Below are 20,511 nucleotides of genomic sequence, written 5' to 3'. Positions count from 1 at the left end.
AAATATGGTAGAAAACCTTTTTTTTACTTCAAACAAATACTGAGTATAACTGGTCCTAGGAAAGTAAGAAAGTCTAATAACAATTAACCAAGCCTAGAAAATCCAATAAGAATTTTATATAAATTTAAGAGGTAAGGTATTCCTAGAAAAAGTATGACATCCAGTCAGTTCCTATACCATACACTCGCTATAGAAGTAACCAAATCCAAGCCTAGGAAACTTTGAATATCCAATATGAATTTTATATAAATTTGAAGTGGAAAGGTATTCCTAGCATAAGTATGACATCCACTCAAGTTTCCACCCCATACACTCGCTATAGAAGTAACCAAGTCCAAGTCTAGGAAACTTGGAATATCCAATAAGAATTTTATATAAATTTGAAGAGGAAAGGTATTCCTACGAAAAGTTTGACATCCAGTCAGGTCTCCACACCATACACTCACTACAACATAATTCAGTACAGATTCTACAGTAAAAGTCTACAATTTTATCACAAAAACATATAACTGAAACCTGTCGAACACGTTGTACAGGAACTTTAAATAGCACAAAATAATCCTTAATTAGGTGTCTTAAACTTTCTTAATGAATCAAAAAATGTTTTTTATCAAACTACTTCCATTGGTAGAAAAATATCACAAAATAATCCTTATTTCACAAGGTTTTCGCTCTGAATGAATCAAAAAGCAAAGTTTTTTTATCTAACAACTTCCAATGGTTGAAAAATATCACAAAAAAAATCCTCAGTTTGCAAGGTTTTTTTATCTAACAACTTTCAATGATAGAAAAATATCACAAAAAAAATCGTCAGTTTTCAAGATTTTAGCTGTGAATAATCAAAAAGCAATGTTTTTCATCTAACAACTTCCAATGGTAGAAAAATATCACAAAAAAAATCGTCAGTTTGCAAGATTCTGGCTGTGAATAATCAAAAAGCAATGTTTTTTATCGCAAAATATCACAAAATAGACACAAGAACTTCACCATGTCAATATCACATCCTCCCCTCCAAATAAACTTAAGTGAACTCACTAACTAGGTTCGACCTGTAGAAACTAATGGCTAAAACTAAAAATCAACAGTCCCTAAATAAATACTAAAAACAAAAGAAAACAACTTGTTCAAACGAGAAGTTGTTAAGCCCTTGTAATCTAGGGATTATTTCGGTCGGACTTGTTGAAAAGAATATTATACCTACATTCGAAATAAATTCTATTACCTACCTGATAATGATATTCTAGAACAATGGCCTATTTAATTTTCACCTTCAAACTTGTTAATTAGTCCCTAATTATAATAGATTAAGAAGCCATTAAACCCTTTTATCTACCTATTAAATGTCACTTTGTTTACACTGCCTCCTCTAGAGATAAGCTGGGACTTTTTATTCTCCAGTCTCCATGTAAATCTTATTAAACTCACACTTCAAATACTTTTATATTGTCTTACCAAATATAAGATGTAGATTATTAATTTAGATTTAAAACATAAAACAATAGTCTTTTTATTTGTCTCCATGTAAATCTTATTAACCTCACACCTAAAAATACTTTTATGCTGTCGAACCAAATATAAGATGTTGATTACTAATTTACAATTTAAACAAAAATCAAATAGACTTTTTATTCCTCAGTCTCCAGGTAAATTTATTAACCTCACACCTAAAGTACTTCTGTATTTTTAACCAAATATGAGATGCAGGTTATTAATTTAGATTTAAAAAATAAAATAATATTTTAAAAATAAATAGTCTTTTTATTCCCCTGTCTACATGTAAATTTATTATCCTAACACTTAAAATACTTTTGTATTTTCTTAATAAATATAAGATGCAGTTTATAGTAAAATCAAATAGTTTTTTTATTCTCCAGACCTTATTTTAACCTTATTTTCTTACTTATTATTTGATGTAGAAGATAACTAATTTAGATAAAAAAAAATAAAACAAAATCACGTCGGAAAATCCGGACGACCTTTCTCGGCCAATGCAGAGATCGAATACGCCACCTCCAGGCAAGCGAGCCCGCTTCTTAATCACTTACCCACGGTGGCTCCCTCCACATGACCTTACCAGACTAGATATTTACAACTAAAATGAATATCAGACCAAATAAGGTAAACTTCCATTCTTAATTTAGATTGAAATAAATCAAACAAAATTTACAATTCAAAATAAAATCTCGAGAGAGGGAGAGGAGTGGGGTTTAACTTTCACTCGACATAAACTAGGTCATTTCCGGACTAACATATGGTTCAATTTTATTTTTTAATAATTCGATAGCAGTGGAACCAGAGGAACCATAAAAACATATGAGGTTGGACAGGCAACCCTACTTTTCCTCATGTACAAGCAGGGCATTAAAACCACGTCACTTGACTCTATGACAGACTGTATGATGCAACATCTTAAACAATACAACCCTCTCCCTCCCTTTAAACATCTGAGAGTTTAACGTCCACTCGACATAAACTAGGTTGTTTCGGGACTAACATATGGTTCAATTTTATTTTCTAATAATTCTCTAGCAGTGGGAGGAAACTAGTGGACCCATAAAAACATACAAGGTTGGACATGCAACCCTACTTCTCATCATGTACAAGCGGGTCATCAAAACCACATCACCTGTAACTTGACAGACCCGTATGATGCAACATGTTAAACAATATAATAACCCTTTCCATGAGTTTAAACATCTGTATCATTTCAATCACCAGTTAACCTGACCACAAATTCCTCATGGTAGTGAAACAAACGAGGCAGATTTTCAAAATGGTGTGAAAATGTGATCTTCCAACATTTTTTTCAATCTACATTCTTTGAAGAGTTTTCTTTAAGAGGCAAAATGGCAGGTATTTGAAATCAGAATCAGTTAAAAAAATAGGTTGTACATTCTGACACAATTACATCACGTCGTCGCCGACTTAGAGAGAGATAGAGAGGGTTTAACGTCCACTTGACACAATTCTGGGACATATTGTTCAATATTATTTCATTAATTCAACTGCTCAGGGTGTCTTTAGATGTGGGAGGAAACGGGAGGACAGGCAACCCTACCTCTTGTCACATACAAGCGGGAAATCAAAACACGCCACTTGGCTCGATGACAGACCTTATGATCTAACACGAGCCCGTTAAACCATTCGGACACCCTCCCCACCCCAGCCCCACCACAAGCCTGAACAAATTAATTAAAAATTTGAACAGAAAACATGTCAGCCTGATAGCACTACTACCCTATCCATAAAACGTATTGTCAAGGTCAAAATCAAGCTTTCTCAATCACAATCCCTCTGGTGCATGTCATTATATCATACACAAATGTGTCTTTTTCTTAATTTTATAGCTGATATTTTTACTACATGTCCATCACTAAGTTCAAAATGTCAGGAACCCATTTATTAGTGTCAGGAATTACAAATAAAATTCCAAACACAAACGTCCTTTCACTAATTAACAAATTCCAATCTTCACAAAATTTTGAAACCAAATTTGACAATAACATTTACATAGGAAACCACATAAAACTATAATTCCAAACACAAACTTCCATTCACTGATTAACGAATTCCAATCCTCACAAAATTTCAAAACCAAATTTAACAATAACATTTATATGTAACGAATTCAAACGCGCACACAAATTTTGAAACAAAATTAAATGATGACATTTATATATGAGTAATCACATAAAACTATAATTCCAAAAACAAAGCTCCTTTCATCGATTACTAAATTTCAATCATCACAAAATTGTGAAAAATATTTAGAGAATAACCTTTATATGAGTCACATATAAACATGTGATGTATTCAACATGTTAAATATACATAATATATACATATACTTGTCTGAAATAAATATACCTATTAAACAATATATCATTCTGGTGACAGATGCTAAAAATTAATTTTAACATAAAATATTTAAAGAGAGAGAAAGAGAGAGAAATGGGGTTTAACGTCCAATCGACACAAACTAGGTCATTTTGGGACTAACATATGGTTCAATTTTATTTCAATAATTCGCTTGTGCGTAGGGGTCTTTAGCAGTGGGAGGAAACTGGGGAACCCAGAGAAAACCCACGCGGTTGGACAGGCGAGGCGACCCTACTCCTTGTCACGTACAAGCGAGGAATCGAAACCACGCCAGCTGACAGAGCAGAGAAAGAAAAATGGGGTTTAACACCCACTCAATATAAACTAGGTCATTTCGGGACTAAGATATGGTTTTTAGCTGTGGGAAGAAACCAGAGTACCAGGAGAAAACCCAGGAGGCTGGACAGGCAACCCTACTCCTTGTCACGTACAAGCGGGGAATCGAAACCATACCACTTGACTCATTGATGGACCTTAAACCACTAGGGTACTCCCCCCCCCCTCCCGATAAACAGAGGTGCTGTGTACATACTACTAATATTAAGTCAGTGGGCAAACCTCGGCAGATTCATTAACTCTACATCTAGCCTCGGCTGTATGACGGTAAGTGATATGTACCTACGCCTATACAATTGCGATGCGCCACCGGTTTACTTATTAGGAAAACTTGCCGCTGTTAAAAAGAAGTTATCAAAATTGCGTCATTCGAAGCGTGTGTAGAATTTTCAGTGCAAATTAAGTTGTCATTGTTTGAAGAAAATAGGATAAACTTGAAAGAAAAACTGCTTCAGACTTTGAAATATATGTATGATAAAACATTCTTCAAAGGCGTCGTCATGGGCAACGCCGTTGGTAATCCGGGAACTTGAAGTAATTCCAATGGCGAAATTCGTCATACGGCCGAGGCTAGATGACTTAGGTTCCTCTTCCTTAGCCCGGTTGATGCAGAAAAGTAGGATATTTCATTTAATTTCAAATTATAGAAAATGTTTTACATACAAAATAATATTACCTATAAGTGGTATCAGATGTTCTAACAAAGAACCAATGGCATATTACAAGTTACAACATTTAGTCATACATTTATCAAGGATATGAAAGCTCCTTCTACAGCGCTGTGGACGCTCACATTTGGTCCCTTGGATGCATTCACTTCATTTGAAACCTGCAAGATGTAGTTTCTGTCTTGTCCGACTAGGGCCAGTTTTTGGCACATTTGGCCAATTTCCCCAATGTGGGCCCCAACACAGAAAGGGGCGCTGCAATTCACCAACTTAAAAAAATTCCAGGCAGTATATTCGGGCCTGCCAAATTCGGCCCCGGCTCTGTGTCCAGTGGTTTGTATTATACTTATAGGTTGTCCTGCATTCACTTGATTTGAAACATACGTTTGTGGATCATTTCTTGCAATGTCTATGTAGTTTCTGTCTTGTCCGAGGATTTGTCTAATGGATTGTGTGGTGCGATCATCCTGCACTTACCATTAGAGGCAGAGAGGAGAGAGAGGTGGGGTTTAATTTCAATAATTCGCTTATGCAAAGGGGTTTTTAGCAGTGGAAGGAAACCAAAGGACCTGGAGAAAACCCACAAGGTTGGACAGGCGACCCTGCTCCGTGTCACGTACAACCAGGGAATCAAAACCATGCCTGTTGACTTATGATACAACCATTTTGCCCCCCCCCCCTCATTAGAGACAGAGCCCAGAACAATTAAATTTTTACTAAATATACATTTAGCTCTAATCAGCTTTTAAGAATCTGGCTATTAAAGTTTTTAATATTCTAAATTGCTTACCTTTAGGGTCTCCTTTCGATTCTGAAAATAAATTAAAAAAACAGTTAATATTGATATTCCACAACAAAATAATGATTTACAATATTATTATCAAGGTCAGGGTCACAAAGCACCAATAAGACTTACGTACACGTAAAACAAACATTTTACTGTGCAACTGGATTTAATGAGCTACACCTGTCTTGTACTGACAGGATACAATTTGACTAGGCTTCTCTCATTTCTATTAAGCCTCTAGACCGTAAGAATTGTGTTTTAATTTAAATTAAAGTCTATCAGATATTAACTTTAGCCTCTAAGAGCATCCCCAAGATTTTTTAGAGTGATCAAGGGCCATAACTTTGGCAATAAGTATCGGAAATGTTGAAAATCACTAGGTTTCTTTGTCACATGATCTTTGTATAAATTTAAAGTCAATCGGATATTCACTTTAGTCTGTAGAGCGTCCACAAGCAATTGTGATCGCCGGACCGACAGACGAATGGGAGCAACGACAATATACAACCACATTTCAATGTGGGCGTATAAAAACGATAAAAATTGTTTCCCCAGTCTCTAGCATTGTACACACCAACAGTAATTAAAAACAATCACATGTTAGTCTCAACATGACCCATGTGACATTTAACACAGACAGTGTGCTATGAGGGAAATTTTGCCCGGACAGCGGCACTACGGCCTACTCTTATATCGAATTCCAACTGCCAAGGAATCTTTTACGTGCATTCCAATGTTTACACGGGACCTCGTTTTTCGTCTCATCCGAAGGACTAGACAGCTGTCCTTGTCAGGCCCTCCGTCCTGCATCACTGACAAGGAGAAACCACGTTGGAAAATCGGGATGAACTTTCTCGGCCAATGCAGGGATCGAACACCCGACCTCCAGGCTAGCGAGCCAGCTCCTTACCCACCCCTTACAGTAGAAAGATGAGGTGTACAATGGTTCAAATCCACTCTGATAAAATTCATTCAAGATGGTGACTACATGAACCAAGCAAAATGGCTGACAATGATTTGGAATCAGTTCAAAAAATGCTATACCTATAAATATACCTTCTATACTTCAAAATATGACTCAAAGAGGTAAAATATGACTCAAAGAGGTGAAATATTTGTTGAGGTTTTTCGTAAAATGTAAATATAATGTTTCCTTGTACCAGATAACAGTATTCTTGAATTATAAACAATATGCAAGCTTGAAGAAAACAAAACAGCCATAAAAATTTCTCAACATCGTAATAGATTTAGTTACTTACAATTTACAAACTAAACATCTGTATAAATTGGCAGCTGGTTGTGTGATTATGAAGACATATTTCAACCTCGATTACACCTACATGTGTACGTCTATGTTAAGTTTTGTAAGATATCTTTTTGTACTATCGTGTTTGTTTCAAGATAGTAGGACGTTAAACCCCATTTCATTTCATTTTGTTTCAAGATGGAGACTAGTACAGATGAAAAAGGAGCCACAGAGGCTCAGTGGGTAGGACAGACATTGGTTTTGTAAACTGGAGGTCCTGTGTTCATCATGATTTTCAAGTGGTTCCTCCACCAGAACAGTAGAACGTTAAACAACATTTCATTTCATTTTACAGATGAAAATTTTTAATTTCCTGAATGACTTGTATAACCAGCATTTGACAGAGAGAGAGAGAGAGAGAGAGAGAGAGTTTTAACCTCCACTCAACAGAAATTCACTCAAACATAGGTGTATAGCAGTGGGTGGAAATATACACGATTTGAACTGAAACCACACTGCTCCACATAATGACAGACATTATTATCCAAAACACCCTTGTAGTGATACGTGTACAATTTGGCCACACAACAAAACTACACCTCCTTTTGACAAGGCAGCAGTAGTAGTAGATGCAACATAACACTAATATCAAATATACCTGAAATCTGATAGCTCACTTCTCAGGCCTGTATTCATGGAACTCTAAATAAAATGTACCAGACTGGTTTCTACCCAAATGAACTATTTACATTATGTATCTCAATAAATTAATTATAATTAGTGAGATAAAAGGTGCGTAGGCTTGTGGAAAGTCATATGATTCATTCAAAGACGTCTATAAGGAATCAGTTGTATGTTTCATGTAATGTGACACCTGTATAACACCTGAGTGCAGGTATATAGAAGGTATATAGAAGGTTATTTGATTCTCTAGGTGGGTCTAATATAGATAACTATAAATATACATGTAGCAGGCTGATATATCCACCATTCTTTATTTGTGTTCACTACAACACATAGAATAAAGAATAAAGAGGGAGGGAGAAAGAGAGAGAGAGAGAGAGAGATAGAGAGAGAGAGAGAGAGAGAGAGAGGGAGGGAGGTTTAACATCCACTTGAAACAAACTAGGTCATTTTGGGATTAACAAATGTTACAATTTTATTTCAATATTTCTTTTGAGGTTTAACATCCACTTGAAAGAAACTAGGTCATTTTGGGACTAACATATGTAACAATTTTATTTCAATATTAGGTTTGCGCGTAGGGGTCTTTAGCAGTAGGAGGAAACTGGAGGACCCAAAGAAAACCAACGATGTTGACCACTCAGCCAAACATGTCCTCTACAGCAATAAAAAAGAAAGAGATTCGGTTTAACGGTCACTCAAAATTGCGTCATTTCGGGCCTAACAAAAACCAAGATTATGTAGGTGACCCTATTATCAAGTTTAAACTGGGAATGAAAACTGTAAAACATGTTAAATCCCTTGGCTACCCAATACACCCGCCTTCAAAAGAAGTTAACAGTCCATCAGCACCCAACTAAGCTACACTGAGAGTCCTATGACCCTTCAGCATAAAAGGGATGTAATTGTGCCAAAAATATATCATGTATATATAAATAACTCAACCCCAAGTTCTCACATTTTTCTAGAATAATTATACTTTACTGTAAAGACATGGAATGTGAGTTCTATTGCATGTCAGCATCAATTGGGCTGTATTGATGTATATATAAATAACCCAGATCGAATGTCAGCATCAATTGGGCTATATAATGAGTTCTATGTCATGTCAGCATTAATTGGGCTATATTATGACTTCTATGTCATGGGCTATCAATTGGGCTATATCATGAATTGTACAGGATGTCAGACTCAATTAGGCTATATTATGAGTTCTATAGCCCATCAGCATCAATTAAACCTTTATTGAGTAGATTAGACCGGATCAGCCATATTTTGATTTAATTTAAAAATTGAGAAGCAAAGCTTAGATTCGAACAACCAGTACGATGGTTACAATTAATGAACACATCTTGTCAGACCTTCAAAGGCTAATATCTTCGCTCACAATAGAGTAATTTTAATGAAATTTTCAATATATTTATTTCAAACTATTATGGCAAGAATGGCTAGCTCTTTATCTGAATCTTACATAATGTATCTTTAATTGCTTGGAAGGGATCCTGTGTACATGTTGATATACATGTATAAGAACTCTGGCAGTTGAAATTTGATAGGGGGTTGGATGGCCGAATGGTTTGCATGTGCACGCTGTATCATATGGTCTGATTGTACGTGACAAGGAGTAGGGTCGCCTATCCAACCTTGGTGGTTTTCTCTGGGTCCTCCAGTTTCCTCCCACAGCTAAAGACCCCTTACGCGCAAACGAATTTTAGAAATAAAATTGAACCATGTGTTAGTCCTGAAATGACCTAGTTCGTGTCAAGTAGAGTTAAACCCCATATCTCTCTCTCTCAAATTTGATGATAGGTAGGATTTCTTATTTTCATGGTTAACTGTGAGAGAGTGGAAAATTCTATACTAATTAAAGATGCATTATGTAAGATTCAGATAAAGAGCTGACAGTTCTGGCTGTAAATAGTTACCAAAATTGATAATCAAAAGGGAATGTTGAAAATTTCAGTCAAATTACTTCATTCTGAGCTAAGGTTGGGCTGTTTAGAGAATAATATAGAGAGAGAAATGGGGTTTAACATCCACTCGACACAAACTAGGTCATTTCGGGACTAACATATGGTTTAATTTTATTTCAATAATTCGCTTGCGCATAAGGGTCTTTAGCAGTGGGAGGAAACCAGAGGACCCGGAGAAAACTCACGAGGTTGGACAGGCGACAGAATAGTAGAGCCTCGAATGTCATTTTTATTGTTTGTTTGATAGTAAACAAAGTCTTGATTATCTATTTTTTAATTAAATCATTAACCGCCAATCGTTTGTTTAAATCAGTTGAAAATAAAAAGCAATGTTTTAGAGAGTTGATTATGTTCTTGTCATTCTAATAAATGTCTAATTTAACATTTATAGCCTAAAGAGAGATTCACATAAGGCAAATCTATCTCTTGAATAATGCATCTTTTATCATTTTTCCTAGAACCAACATTTAAAGTGTAAGGAGACATATATATATCGTTCTTAAATTCATCATCACAACTTTCTTTAACAACTTGAAATTGACCGAAACTTGATCATGCCTGAATCATAATTAAAACACATGTTCTACTGGTATACAGTATGAGTGAATACACCGGAGAATCAATTAATATATCTGGGCAGTTGGAACTGAACTGTTTAATAGCTGTAACAAGATACCCAATACACCTTAGATACCCCAAATTCCTGAACTGAACAATTAACCAAAAGGGAGAGAGAGAGAAATGGGGTTTAACGTCCACTCGACACAAACTAGGTCATTTCGGGACTAACATAGGGTTTTTTAAAATTTTATTTCAATAATTCGCTTGCGCGTAGGGGTCTTTTAGCAGTGGGAGGAAACCGGAGGACCCGGAGAAAACCCACGAGGTTGGACAGGCGACCCTACTCCTTGTCACGTTCAACCAGGGATTCGAAACCACGCCAGTCGACTCAATGACAGACTTTATGATACAGCGCGCTCACGCTAACCATTCAGCCATCCAACCCCCCATTAACCAAAAGGAAAGATCAATTAAACTTAGACACATCTTTACAACATCCGTATGTTACTACTTAAATAATTGAAAAGTGTTATTAGATGTTCTAGAAGATAAAAGCATACAGTTGCTTTCCTCAAAAATATACAAATTATTGAATGGAATGAAAACTGATATGTGCCTCTGGACACAAACAAGGTCATTTTGGGACTAACATATTGTTAAATTTTATTTCAATAATTTGTTTACTCGAAACTGTAGAAAAGTCACAAGATTACTCCTGGTCAAATATAAGCCGGGAATCAACACCGAGCCACTACTCAATAACAGACCATATAATCATCTAACATGCACGTTTTAAAGAGTATTCAGACACCCAATGTCCCATAAAGAAGTTTGGTCAAGGTCATTGAACTCAAGATTTTAAATAATGTAATTCTCTTTGAGCAACCGGTAAATACCTGAAGTCTACCTCTGATTATAAGCCCCCTGCTGTACACATGTGTATGTCTGAAGCCGCCATTTTATTTCATGAAAATGGCTGATATGCCAAAAGAAATGATAAATCGCCAATAGGGTGTAGTAATATACCAATTAGTTGAAGGTATTTTTACTGGTTTTTAAAAATAATCCCATACAAGTTTCTCATTATAGACTACATGATTCGAGAGGTACAACTACAGCCAACACACCCTAGAGGACAAAACTCCAGACCATATATGGTAATGATTATCAACAAACCATTCGATGAGATAATGAACTAATCTGATTAGGTTGTCGGTAATTAGATAACGATTGAGTGCAAATTTAAAACTATTTCAATACAAGATAGGGCAGTAAATACTATCTCTCTTATCCTATTACAATTCAAAATAGAAATAGGCCTACACACAATATTGAATATCTAATCATATAAAATGAATGTTACTCCCACCTCTGTTGTTTAAATAACTAATAAAAACACTGAGAATTAAATATATAGCTTCGGCTTCTGGAATCCAAGTAACTTTGATTTTTTAAATCCAAGTCAGAATTCAACCTCCAATTAACTCTAATTTATCATAGGTGTAATGCATGTGGAAGTGTATGTTAACTACATCCAGAACATATCTGAAACCATTTCTCAATTATTTGGGAGGTTCTGACAGCGAACAATTTTCTGCTTGATTTGAACAATAAGGTCATTTTAACAACGATACCTTATAATCTTATAGATGGATTTATACACAAAATACAGTCGTATTATAATCTACTACTAATCCTACCTTCACGCTCCTAAACTATTTAACGCAGATTAATCCTATTGTGTGATATATATCCAGGTTTTGTAAGAAACAGAATAATCCTTGACGAAGATCAACAAGAAGCAACCACCGATCTCACTGTGTTGCACCTACTCCTACAACTGTAAGTAATTTATAAATATACCAGTATACATCCTCCTCTATGGTATGTAGTTATTATCTATATGTACAGCACAGCACACACACAAGCCAATCTCAGTACCAAAATATCACACTTAACCTCAACATTAATGTAAATAATAAATATATCTGGCTATCTTTATTAAATTTCACATCATTTCAAATTTTGCTTTAATCTTTTGAAGACAATTTCAGTACCAAAATATCACACTTAACATCACATTAATGTAAATAATAAATATGTCTAGCTCTCTTTCTTAAATTGCTCATCATTTCAAATGTTTTTAGTCTGCAAAAGTATTCAAATTTCTGTGTATATATTTTGTAGCCAATCTCAGTAACAACACATTATTGTAAACAATAAATACGTCTGGCTATTTTTATTAAATTTCACATCATTTCAAATTTTGTCTTAATGTTTTTAGAGTATTATTTTGCAAAAGGATCCAAATTTTGGTGTATGTATTTTGAAGCCAATTTCAGTACCAAAATATTGCGCTTAACACCACATTATTGTAAATAATAAACATGCCTGGCAGTATTTCTTGACTACACAAAATGAAATGAAATGAAATGGAGTTTAACGTCCTACTGTTCTGCTCCTAACCTGGGCTAATGAAGACGGGCATACGCCATACAGTGTGCTATGAGGGAAATTTTGCCCGGGCAGCGGCACCACGGCCTATTCTTATATCGAACTCCAACTGCCAAGGTCTTGACTACACATTACTTCAAAATTTTGCCTTTATGTAACTATTTTGCAAAATGATCAAAATTTCCTCTGTGTATATATTTTGAAATTGGTTCCTACTAGCATGTATAGTCATCTACTGGTAGATCAATGCAACCTTGTTTTGATCAGTCGACATCTTACCAAGTATACATCTTACAAAGATGCCATGAGCTAGATGGTCAACAATTTTGAAAAGAATTTTGAATTGACTTTTGTGTGTGATGTGCTCTAAGATCCAATAAATACTACATTTAATACATCCACCTTTGAGAATTTTGAATTGATTTTGGATCTCTTTGATTTAAGATCCAATAAATACTAAAATATGTCCATCCACCTGTTTTTAACCAATTCACTGCTAATATATATATATCTATATACACACCTCTAAACACTACCTATATCCATATATACCACAGTCTCAGCTCGTATACCACAGCTGGTATACCACAGCTCGTATACCACAGTACGGCTACTTTATCTACCCAGTCTATAAATAACACCATGATTGAATGAGCAAAGGGTAGAATTGATAATCATATACCTTATAAATACATGTATCAATAGCTTTGACTTGCTGATTTCTACCTCTGATAAAGGGATCTATCCGATAATTATAGATTATTCGGTACACGGTACGAGAACAAGGTTGTTTTTTTTTTGTTATTTAGCTGAATAATTACAGTCCTATTATCATTAACCGACAAAAGGAGACATATTATTTATCGTAAAAATTTGCTTATTTCTTTCTTTTCTTAAAAAAGAACTATCATAGAACTATAAGCTACATTAACCTTGCACTAAGTAAAAGATCAATAGTATTTATTTGTTGATAATTGGTTGAGAAGTTAGACCCATATTTACTACCTGAAGAAAATAAGGACATCTTCCCCGGATAGCCAGGCTATATTAGCAGTAAGGTCAATAAACAAGGATATATCAATTAACCCTGATCAATATTAATCCATTACTTCTCAATGTTGAGAGTTCTCTGATCTTTATATTGCTATCTTGAACGTCAGGCCATAATAAACAATCCCTGCGAGAGAGAGAGAGAAATGGGGTTTAACATCCTCTTGACACAAACTAGGTCATTTCGTGACTAACACATGGTTCATTTATATTTCAATCATTCACTTCCGCATTGGGTGAGAGAGAGAGAGAGTTTATCTCTAGTGAACACAAACTAGGCCAGTTGAGTCAATGACAGAGTTTAACCTCTAGTGAACACAAACTAGGTCATTTTGGGGCTAACATATGTTTCAATTTTATTTCAATAATTCGATTGTACATAGGGTTCTTCCTAGAGAAAATGCATGAGATTGGGCAGGCAACCCTACTCCTTGTCACATACAAGTGGGGAATTAAAACCACGCCAATTGACTCAATTACAGACCTTATGATTTAAACAACACCCCTAGAACTTGTGGACTTTGTCTACGCCTATTAATACAGATATCCCTATATGTAGGTATTTATACAATTCACCTGCACCCATACATAAATATCAAATTAATGTCACCAACAGCCAATCACATTATACTTCCTAAATACTGATAACATCTTCACTCACACCATCACTTATAGAAATAATCTCTACCATGATATCTCTACTATAAAAAAATCCAACAAAAACCAGATGAAGAGCAACTGATCTTTGTCTTCTAATCTTCTTAAACATAACAAAAAAACTAAACCACCCGCTGAATCAACAAGTTCACAGAATCTAATAAATTAAACCACCTTCTGAATCAATGAGTTCACAGAATTAATAAACTAAACCACCCTTTGAATCAATAAGTTCACAGAATTAATAAACTAAACCACCTTCTAAATAAACGAGTTCACAGAATTAACATATTTTGTTGTTTAGAACTATTCAGAAATTACAATTGAAACTGATTTTTGTTAATCAAGTCGGTTCGTGTATGCCCCAGCCATCTTTCAATAAATCAATCAATTTTCTGATTGACATTATTAATAAAATATAAATTGCAGCCTAGATTTCCCCTTACTTTGAATATTTATGCTATCATTTTAAACATCTATATATAGCACATGGGGTTTAACGTCCTACTCACTCTTTGGTACCGACCCCTTACGTGTACTATGAGGGAAATTTTGCCCCGACAGCAGCACTACGACCTACTCTTATATCAAATTCCAACTGTCAAGGGATCTTTTACGTGCATGCTAATGTGTACACGGGACCTCGTTTTTTTTGTACTATCCAAATGACTAGACAGCTGTCCTTGACAGGTCCTCCGTCCTGCATCACTGACAAGGGGAAACCACGCTGGAAAATCTGGATGAACTTTCTCGGCCAATGCAGGGATCGAACACCCGACCTCCAGGCTAGCGAGCTAGCGTCTTACCCACGTGATCCCGGTGCCAGGGATTATTCTGTATATGGCCTAGCCTAATTCAAATTCCAACTGTCAAGGGTTCTTTTATGTATTTTAAACAGTATTTATTCAGATTTCTGATATACAATGTTGTGCACGGCAATGTGTTCATGGGACCTCAGTTTTTGTCCCATCGGAATGACTAGATACTGACCTGCACCACTGACAAACCTATATACAACCCAATTAACATATTACCTAATATGACCAACAACATGATGGCCAAATTTCATCACTGAAAAGTGTATGAACCAATTCCAATATATGCAATAAAATTTATGACATTCTCCCTCCTAACAAACCTGTACGAACCAATGAACATATGGAGATATCTTTTAAATATAAAACAATTCCTTCTTTCTGCCTCTGAACAAATGTTATGTTATGTTTACTAGACTGGTTATTACAATGTAGCTGTGATGATTAATAATTAATATTACTCACATTGTATCACTAACTTTATTACCCATATAACATATTAAATATTAAACAAACAATAGATACCATCTCACTCTCATCAATATACAACTTGTATATACTGATGACTGCATAGAAACAATTTGTTTCTTTGATCCTTGATCAGTTACATGGTCAAATCAGTCAGATTATAGAGAGAGAGAGAGAGAGAGAGAGAGAGCACAAACAATTTGTCTCTTTGATTTCTTGATCAGTTACAAGTCAAATGAACAAATCAGATTATGATGTGTCTATATCAAGAATCAATGAAGATATATTCATTTGGATCTATTGTCTCCCTTCCATGGTTCAAGGACAAAGGTGTTAAGGGGGGGGGGGGGGGCAGAGAGAGAGAGAGAGAGCATAATGTCACACAAGCCACAAACTAGGTCATTTGGGTATTAGTTGACTAGATGACAGAGCTTATGATGCAACATGCACAAGCTAACCATTTGGCCATCCAACCCCACACAAATTTAGTGTGGATAACAGTGCTGTAATTAGCTCAGAGCAACAAGGAGGCGGAACGTGTTCTCAGAGGTACTGTAAAATTGACGGACAATGTATATCTATTATTTTAATGGTCGACAATTATTTCACAGGGGGGCAAAACTTTTTGCAGGGCCCCTCCCCTCCCCTTAGTTACGGGCCTGCTAATAGTATAAATTAAACCTACGTTTCCTACCCATCCAAATGACTACACATCTATCCTGATCTCTCCCATACGAGTTAAAAAATATTGTAAAAGCTAATAAAATGATATTTCGGATGTATAAAAAGAAATTTCTTGTTGATTATATAATATGTGAGTTTAAGACTTGTATATTCTGACATCTGTATGTAGATTTATATCTGAACATCTATTAGTGTTTTTATAACAAGTTCTTGTACCATTAATTAAACCTGTTTACAGACAAATCACAGATAAATCTGGTCTTATGGTCTTATGACTCATAATATACGAGGAAAACATGCAACTAAACATACATGTATATCTCAAAAGTTAAAAATATATAATTTTATATAAAGATTGTTTTTATCAATAGGCTATAAACAAGACAGTGGTGAGGATGATGTCTGACCTGCCCCAAACACCAAATAAATAGAGAGAGAGACAGAAATGGGGTTTAACGTCCACTCCACACAAACTAGGTCATTTTGGGACTAACACATGGTTTAATTTTATTTCAATAATTCGCTTGAGCGTAGGGGTCTTTAGCAGTGGGAGGAAACCGGAGGACCTGGAGAAAACCCACGAAGTTGGACAGGTGACCCTACTCCTTGTCACGTACAACCGGGGATTCAAAACCACACCGGTTGACTCAATGACAGACTTTATGATACAGCATGCGCATGCGCTAACCATTTGGCCATCCAACCCCCAACTCCACAACAGACCTTATGATCTAATGTGCATGCATTACACCATTCGGCCACCCCCCACCCCCCAAGACAAAAATAACATGAAATAGTTTAACATCCTGCTTAACTGCACCAACCAGGCTAAAGAAAACAAGCGTATGAAGTTAAAACTGTGAACATCCAACCCATCAGGTATTCTATAAAACAAATTAAATCCATTTCTTAAAATAGATTTGAATCTTGATAGACAATGTCATGGCATCCAGCATCGTTTAAAATCTCAACTAAAACATTCTTGTTTCAAAAGCCTGATCTGTAAATAATCAGAGAAATGGAGTTAATTGTCCACTCGACACAAACTAGGTCATTGCGGGACTAACATATGGTTCAGTTTTATTTCAATAATTCCCTTGCATGTATGGGTCTTTAGCAGTGGGTGGAAACCGGAGAACACAGAGAAAACCTACGAGGTTGGACAGGCATCCCTACTCCTTGTCAAGTACACCGGAGAATCAACACCACACCAGTTGGACTCAATGACAGACCTTATGTTAAAACACACACGCTAACCATTCGGCCATCCAACCCCCTCACAAATTTAAAGAAAATTTGAGGACCTAAAAACAAACCTTTTCCCGAAATATTCCAAATAAAATACAATCAGCTTGCAACAACACCGGGCACCGAATATGTGAGGATATAGTGTTGTTGTTGTTTCACATCTAAATTTAATACAGACCTTTTCCAGGAATGAGGGTGGGTGGATGGCTGAATGGTTAGCGTGCGCGCGCTGTATCATAAAGTCTGTCATTGACTCGACTGGCGTGGTTTCGAATCCCCGGTTGTACGTGACAAGGAGTAGGGTCACCTGTCCAACCTCGTGGGTTTTCTCCGGGTCCTCCGGTTTCCTCCCACTGCTAAAGACCCCTACGCCCAAGCAAATTATTGAAATAAAATTAAACCATATGTTAGTCCCGAAATGACCTAGTTTGTGTCGAGTGGACGTTAAACCCCATTTCTCTCTCTCTCTCTCTCTCTTTTCCAGGAATGTTCCCCAAAAAATTTAATCTGATTGCCACCAGGGAATCAACAAAACAACTTGTTTCTGACTGAGTTATGTACTCTAATCAAAAAGTGCTAGTTTATTATTAGGCTCTATAGCAAGTTGGCAAACTCACAAAAAAACTAGAAAATAAAACCAAATTTAGATAGCAGTCGCGTTTTCTTAGCATGAAAAAACAAATAATTGAAGAGAGTAGAATCAACAACAAGAATTCACATTATCAGACATTAGGGTTAACTTGAGCTTTGCCATATATAAATCATTAAAATAAACTGGGAAGCAAGCATTTATCTTTATTTAACAACACATTTTGTTCCTATTGAGTCCACGATCTGGTGCATTTCGATACGTTCAGATACGATCAACCTGATTGCTACTACTGACTATAATATATGATAAGACCTGGTAAGATCACCATGATTACGCCACGATTAAAATCACGATTTCAATCGTAGCACGAATCGTGATGGTGGGAACCTAGCATTAAGATCATTGTAAGACTTAAATATAGAAATGAAATGGGGTTTAACGTCCAACTGTTCTGCTCCTATACTGGGCTAATGAAGACGGGCATACGCCATACTGTGTGCTATGAGGGAAATTTTGCCCGGGCAGCGGCACTATCGCCTACTCTTATATCGAATTCCAGCTGCCAAGGGATCTTTTACGTGCATTCCAATGTATACATGGGACCTCGGTTTTTCGTCTCATCCGAAGGTCTAGACAGCTGTCCTTGTCAGGCCCTCCGTTCTGCACCACTGACAAGGGGAAACCACGTCGGAAAATCCGGATGAACTTTCAGTAAATAAAATTTAAATGAAATGGGGATTAACGTTCTATATATCTACACCAACTAGGCTAATGAAAACAGGCATACGTCAAGCAGTGTAATATGTGAGAACTTTTGACCTGATAGCATCTAAGATCATCAAAGGACTAAAATACAGACAGAGAGAAATGGGGTTTAACGTCCACTAGACACAAACTAGGTCATTTCGGTACTAACATGGTTCAATTATATCTCAATAATTCGGTTGCACGTAGGGGTCTTTAGCAGTGGGAGGAAACTGGAGGCAACCCTACTCCTTGTCACATACAACCAGAGAATCGAAACCAAGCCAGTTGACTCAATGACAGACCTTATGATACAACATGCATGCACTAACCATTCGACCATCCAACCCACCATACAGGAAACAAGCCAACAGTGAGGCTGATGTCCCCCGCCGAAATTGCAAAATAAATAGATGACACATATTAATTAATCGCACATTTATTTTTTTCACTAAGTTTCATCACTCTCTATCAGATAGAATCAAGATTATCTTGTCCCAAACCATCGACAAATGAAATCGATTAGCTCTGCTTAGCTTCAGCCCGAAATGTTAATTATTGAACTCAGTCAAGACATTCACCTAATGAACATCTACATATACATCAAGTTTAATCATTCACCTAATAGACACCTATGCCAAGTTTGAACATTCTACCTCAATTAGAAGGAGAGTTATTGTGTTCCAAAGTTTCTACCAATCAAATTGCTTATCACTCTGCTTACCCTCAGCAAAAAATGTTCATTATCGAACTTAGTTAAGGTATTCATATAATAAATCTATACACCAAGTTTCATCAATCTCACTTAATTAGAACTAAAGTTATCGTGTCCCAAAGCATCAACCAATCAAATTGCTTATCTCTGCTTACCCTAAGCGGAAAATGCTCATCTTCGAACTCCATCAAGGCATTGACCTAATCAACACATACACCAAGTTTGAACATTCTAGCTCAATTAGGAAGAGAGTAAGAGAGTTATCGTGCCCCAAAGTATCAACCAATCAAATTGCTTATCTCTGCTTACCCTAAGCGGAAAATGCTCATCTTCGAACTCCATCAAGGCATTGACCTAATAAATACATACACCAAGTTTGAACATTCTAGCTCAATTAAAAGTTATCGTGTCCCAAAGCATCAACCAATCAAATTGCTTATCTCTGCTTACCCTAAGCGGAAAATGCTCATCTTCGAACTCCATCAAGGCATTGACCTAATCAACACATACACCAAGTTTGAACATTCTAGCCCAATTAGGAAGAGAGTTATCGTGTCCCAAAGCATCAACCAATCAAATTGCTTATCTCTGCTTACCCTAAGCGGAAAATGCTCATCTTCGAACTCCATCAAGGCATTGACCTAATAAACACATACACCAAGTTTGAACATTCTAGCTCAATTAGGAAGAGAGTTATTGTGTCCCAAAAAGTGTGACGGACAGACAGACGGACGGACAGACAGACGGACAGACAGACAGACAGACGGACGAACCCATTTTAATAGTCCCCTGCTTTCTTCGAAAGGCGGGGGACAATGAAATGAAATGTAATGGGGCTGAATGTTAAAGTTCTACTTTTATGCACCAAACTGGCTATGAAAATGGGCATACATCAAGCAGTGTGCTTTTTGAGGAATTCTGCCCTGATAGCGGCTGGTCTGTTCAGGTCT

At 36.2% G+C, this 20,511-nt stretch overlaps 1 protein-coding gene across 15 annotated transcripts in view; it reads right to left on the bottom strand.

Moving 5' to 3' along the window:
* Positions 1 to 20,511, bottom strand: part of LOC126824910 (proteoglycan 4) — a 160,066-nt gene that overhangs the window by 16,409 nt on the left and 123,146 nt on the right. For all 15 annotated transcript variants that reach the window (XM_056101777.1, XM_056101779.1, XM_056101778.1 and 12 more), the window contains one exon: positions 5,674 to 5,694. In XM_056101777.1, coding sequence (XP_055957752.1) covers positions 5,674 to 5,694 — 21 coding nt within the window. The remainder of the gene's footprint in view (positions 1 to 5,673; positions 5,695 to 20,511) is intronic.

This window comes from Patella vulgata, chromosome 6 (genome assembly GCF_932274485.2).
Source record: "Patella vulgata chromosome 6, xgPatVulg1.2, whole genome shotgun sequence".
Taxonomy (NCBI): domain Eukaryota; kingdom Metazoa; phylum Mollusca; class Gastropoda; family Patellidae; genus Patella; species Patella vulgata.
The sequence above is the reverse complement of the archived record's forward strand: the minus strand, read 5'-3'. Positions and strand labels throughout refer to the sequence as shown.